We start from the raw sequence: 1,904 nt of genomic DNA on the forward strand, positions 1-1,904 counted from the left end.
CATTTCTGTAGGAGCTAATTGATAAGGAGCTTTTGAGATCGGATGAGTCCCTGCTACAACATCAATTACAAATTTGGTCTCTCTATCTTGGGGTAAGCCTGTAACATCATCGAGAAATAACTCTGGAAATTCACAAACAACATCTGTATCTTTTTACTCACAAACCAGTGGATCAATAGCTAAAACAGATGCTAAATATCCTTGACATCCCTTCTGTAATAATTTACATGCCTTCATACAAGAGATAATCCGAAGAGGTAAGGATATACCTGCACTTGCTACTGTGAATGGTTCAGCTCCTACTGGTGCAATTTTGATCATTTTATGCCACAGTCAATAGTAACTATGTACTTCGAGAGCCAATCCATTCCCAATATCACATCAAAATCAGTCATCCTCAGAACTATCAAGTCAGCATACATCTGATGGCCTTGGACATATATTGGACACCCTCGCACAATCTGATCTGTTTGTAATTCTTGTCCAGAAGGTAAAGCTATAGCGAGTTGTGTCTCTGTGGTACTTGCTATAATGCCCAGTCTCCTTACAAAATTCCGAAATAAAGGAATGCGTGGCTCCTGAATCTAGTACAACAATAGCAGTAATACCAGAAATCAAGAACATACTAGTGATCATCGATGTATCCGCATCCACTTCCTCTTTAGTCAGGGAGAAAAGGCGTCCCTGTACTTTCTCATAACTCCCTGGACAATTCCTGGAGAGATGCCCTAGCTTTTTGCAACGATAACAAACATTGGAACCTTGCATACATTCCCCGCCATGAATTTGCCACATTTGGGACAAGGTGGTCTATCTTGTTCTTTACGTGGAGAAGGACCCTTGCCACATGGTTCCTCTGATCGAGTACCTCTGCTATCGGTCTTTTTGCCTTGTCTTGTTCTTTGGCTCTTTTGAAAGTACTGCTGCCTTCGTTGTTGTCTATCTCTGTCAATGTCTTGCTCATCCTGTTCTGCCATAAGTGCTCTTTCTACTATCTCTCCATATGTAACAACCTTCGACATCCGTACATCTCTTTTAATTTCAGAGCGAAGTCCCCGCATGAAGTGTTTGCCCTTACTTGTGTCCTCCTGTGCAATATATGGTACATATTGGACTCCAGCCTCGAATTGTTGTATGTAATCAGTAATTGACATGTTTCCTTGTTTCAGATTAAGGAAATCACTGGTTTTCTTGGCTCGTACATCTTTACTGAAATATTTGTTGTAAAACACGATTTTGAAAGTTTCCCATGTCAATGGTATCGCAGGTAATGCCACCCTTGCATTCTCCCACCATATTCTTGCATGCTTTGTTAATAAAAAGATGGAACAAGTTACTTTGTCCGCATCTTCCATATGAAGGTAGGAGAAGATGGACTACAATGATTTAATCCATTCTTCTGCTACTACCAAATCGGTACTTCCCATGAATTCAGGGGGATTCAAACGTCGAAAACGATCATATACGTCTATCTGAACAGGCACATGTCTGTGTACTATGGCTTGTGCTTGTGCCTGTTCATGAGTAGTCAGTTGCATCTGTAATATCCAAGCTTGGTGAACGGTACGGTTTAAGATTTCTTATGTTTATGGACTACTTGGTTAAGTTTGAGTATAGTTTAGATGTTAAGAATTTCGATTTATGATTCATAGTATTGTTGATAGAGGATGTGTGGTTATAGTGTAGCGTCGTTGAGATTTAATTCATGGTAATTTGAATGTTGTGCCAATTGGTATGAGGCCAATCGGAGTGGTTAGATTAGACTTAGAGGTGCAACTTTCTTGTTAAGAGTGTTGCCGAATTATGAGGAGAAGCGACGTTACGATTCGATTTTTAGATGCAAAGTTTATTGTTGGCTTCAGGTGACAGTGCACCCGCACTGAAAAAGACACCGCACCCGCGGT

The 1,904-nt window shown here is 40.5% G+C and overlaps 1 protein-coding gene across 1 annotated transcript; it reads right to left on the reverse strand.

The window, feature by feature from the left end:
- Positions 1 to 317: 317 nt before the first annotated feature.
- On the reverse strand, positions 318 to 1,355 carry LOC142504297 (uncharacterized). The gene is made up of 2 exons (XM_075617181.1): positions 771 to 1,355; positions 318 to 584 (listed from the first exon to the last, which is right to left on the reverse strand). Exons 1-2 carry the CDS (start codon positions 1,353 to 1,355, stop codon positions 318 to 320), a joined length of 852 nt encoding a protein of 283 aa, XP_075473296.1.
- Positions 1,356 to 1,904: the final 549 nt, after the last annotated feature.

The sequence above is a fragment of the Primulina tabacum genome, chromosome 9 (genome assembly GCF_025594145.1).
Source record: "Primulina tabacum isolate GXHZ01 chromosome 9, ASM2559414v2, whole genome shotgun sequence".
Taxonomy (NCBI): Eukaryota; Viridiplantae; Streptophyta; class Magnoliopsida; order Lamiales; family Gesneriaceae; genus Primulina; species Primulina tabacum.